A 2,309-nucleotide genomic window follows, 5' to 3' on the forward strand; every position below is an offset into this window, starting at 1 on the left:
ACCTCGTCGGTGGCTCCGTCTCCGTTCCCGGCTCCTCCTTCAGGGCCTTCTTCGAGGACCGCGTCGCGCAGCTGGTCGACCTGGCCAACTTTGGCAGCTTTGGCAAGGTGACTTGCCTGTTGAGGGAGATTTGGCTCCAGAGCGAGGTCATCAGCCGGGCTTCGTCTCCTGGCTCCAACAACGAGGAGGTGCAGCAGCAGCAGCCACCCGCGTACATCCACTGGAGGGATGTGATGCAGATGAAGGGGTGGGATTACCTTCTCATTTAAAACATTTTTTTACTTTCGCATTTTTCTTTTGATAGGAAAGACAAACCACCGCGAGGTGTCTTTTTTTGGGGGACAGAGAGACAGGGGGGACGACAGCACTCATCACTGGATCATGGGGCACAACAACATTAACCTTCCTTCCTTCCGGGACTGGAAAGGAACGGTTTTTCTTCTTTTCTACTTTATTTTCTTTCACTTTTGGCATGTGGATAATTGGGATTATGTGGGATTGGAAATGATATTTTGGATACCCCTCTGGAAAGGAAAGCATGATACCTGGAGTTTTTTTTTTTTGGGAGGTTTTATATACCATTGGGTTATCTATTTGTGTGTTGAAAGATGATACATGGCATATCATGAAGGGGTTGGGTGTCGCGGGAAAGGGGAAGAGGAATCTTACATTGAATTTGCGACACCTGGGGAAGAAGAGGAAGAGCAAAAAAGCTCAAAAATGAATAAAAAACAAGAGAATAAATTTTTAAAAATTATGGCAATGATGATCGGGATGGTTGATCATGTGACTGCTTGTACTCTTACCGGAAGCCACACTTGCTGGCAAACAAACCTCTCTGCTTCCCCCTGTTCCCTTCCAAACTTGGAGAAATTGGTCCAAGATGTATAATAGGTAAGTACCTAAGCAGCGAATGTTCAACCACGTTGACTCAGCTCCTTCTGGTGTTCTTTACCATCAGGAAAGTTCAAAACCTTGTTTCTCACTCATGACCTCCAACTCTCATCAGCAACAGTCAACCCATTCTCGATCCATCAGATTTTCCAAAATGTGAATAAGTATAAAACGGCAAAAGACTTGAATTCTTTCGACTCCCATCATCAACTCCCATCATCAAAACAGCTCGCTCACCTAACAACCGGCGTAAGCCTCACATTGACAGCCCCCTTCTCCCAGAGCACATAAATCCTCTGCTTATTCCACTCCTCACTCTCCGGCATCAACTCCAAGTCGAAATTCCACAACAACCTCGCCATGATCAACCTCATCTCAGCATACGCCAAATTCCTCCCAATACAATTCCTCGGCCCGACCGAAAAAGGCTGCAGCACCCCCCGCACATCATCAGCATATCTCGGGTCGCCGAGCCAGCGTTCGGGAACAAATTTCTGAGGATCGCGAAAGTTGGAAGAGGATTGGTACGAGGCCCATTGAGGGACTGCTACTGATGTCTGTGTTTGCTCAAGAGTCAATTGGCTGGACACAAGGGGGGGGGGGAGGTTCGTTTTGCTTACATTACCGGGAATCCAATACCCTTCTATATACTCCCCTTTGGGGGAACCCGTCTCGGCAAAGCGAGCGGTGTAGGGGGATCTATTTCCATCAGCACCACCACCACTAATTTTGAGATGAAGAAAAACTTACACATCCTAAACCCCTCCTCCAAAACCGCCTCCAAATACTCCAACCCTCCCACCGCCACCAAATCAATCTCGTCCTCCCTGCCAAACCTCCCCCTAATCTCCTTGACCAGTTTGTCATACTTGTCCCTGTTCTTCAACAACCAAAACGTCGTCCCGCTCAGCTGCGTAGCAGTAGTCTCACTCCCAGCGATAATAAGCAAACTACTATTCTCTATAATCTCCCCCTCGCTCATCCCCTTCTCGTCATTATGCCTCAGGATATAGCTCATGAAGTCCCCCCTTTCCGTCCCCCCTGCCTCGAGCCGTTTCTTGGCTGTCTTCTCGCTCAACGCCCGGTGCTCCTTTTGGCTTTGTACCAGGTGCTTAGGCAAGAGGAATGTCTTGAGACAGCCGAGAAAAGGGTGGCGACGGAGAACCTCGAAAAACACGCCGAGCTTGATGTTGGAGAAGATGAGGGATACCCAGGGGTGGTAGGCGGCTGAATCGAGACAGTTGAAGGGCTGACCAAAGGCGAGGTCGCCGATCAGGTCAAAGGTGGTGAAGTTGAACCACTGGACTATGTCGACTGCTACGTTTGCGTTGGCTTTGGCGGTGAGCTTGGTGATGAGGAGGGTGACGTAGTGGTTCAGGATGTCCTCTTGGGCGCGGAAGGCTTTTTCGGAAAAG

The 2,309-nt window shown here is 49.3% G+C and overlaps 2 protein-coding genes across 2 annotated transcripts; one reads left to right on the forward strand and one right to left on the reverse strand.

Annotated features, from left to right (window-relative positions):
• Positions 1-2: 2 nt before the first annotated feature.
• On the forward strand, positions 3-269 carry PODANS_1_10150 (uncharacterized protein; the record flags this gene model as incomplete). Its single annotated transcript, XM_001908643.1, has 1 exon — positions 3-269. A coding segment is annotated over one exon (267 nt), but the record flags the coding sequence as incomplete, so codon positions are not given.
• Positions 270-1,127: 858 nt separating this feature from the next.
• Positions 1,128-2,308, reverse strand: PODANS_1_10160 (uncharacterized protein; the record flags this gene model as incomplete). The annotated part of the gene is made up of 3 exons (XM_001908644.1): positions 1,128-1,451; positions 1,515-1,593; positions 1,689-2,308. Coding segments are annotated over 3 exons (1,023 nt in total), but the record flags the coding sequence as incomplete, so codon positions are not given.
• Between the last annotated feature and the right edge of the window lies 1 nt (position 2,309).

The sequence above is a fragment of the Podospora anserina genome, chromosome 1 (genome assembly GCF_000226545.1).
Source record: "Podospora anserina S mat+ genomic DNA chromosome 1, supercontig 2".
Classification (NCBI taxonomy): Eukaryota; Fungi; Ascomycota; class Sordariomycetes; order Sordariales; family Podosporaceae; genus Podospora; species Podospora anserina.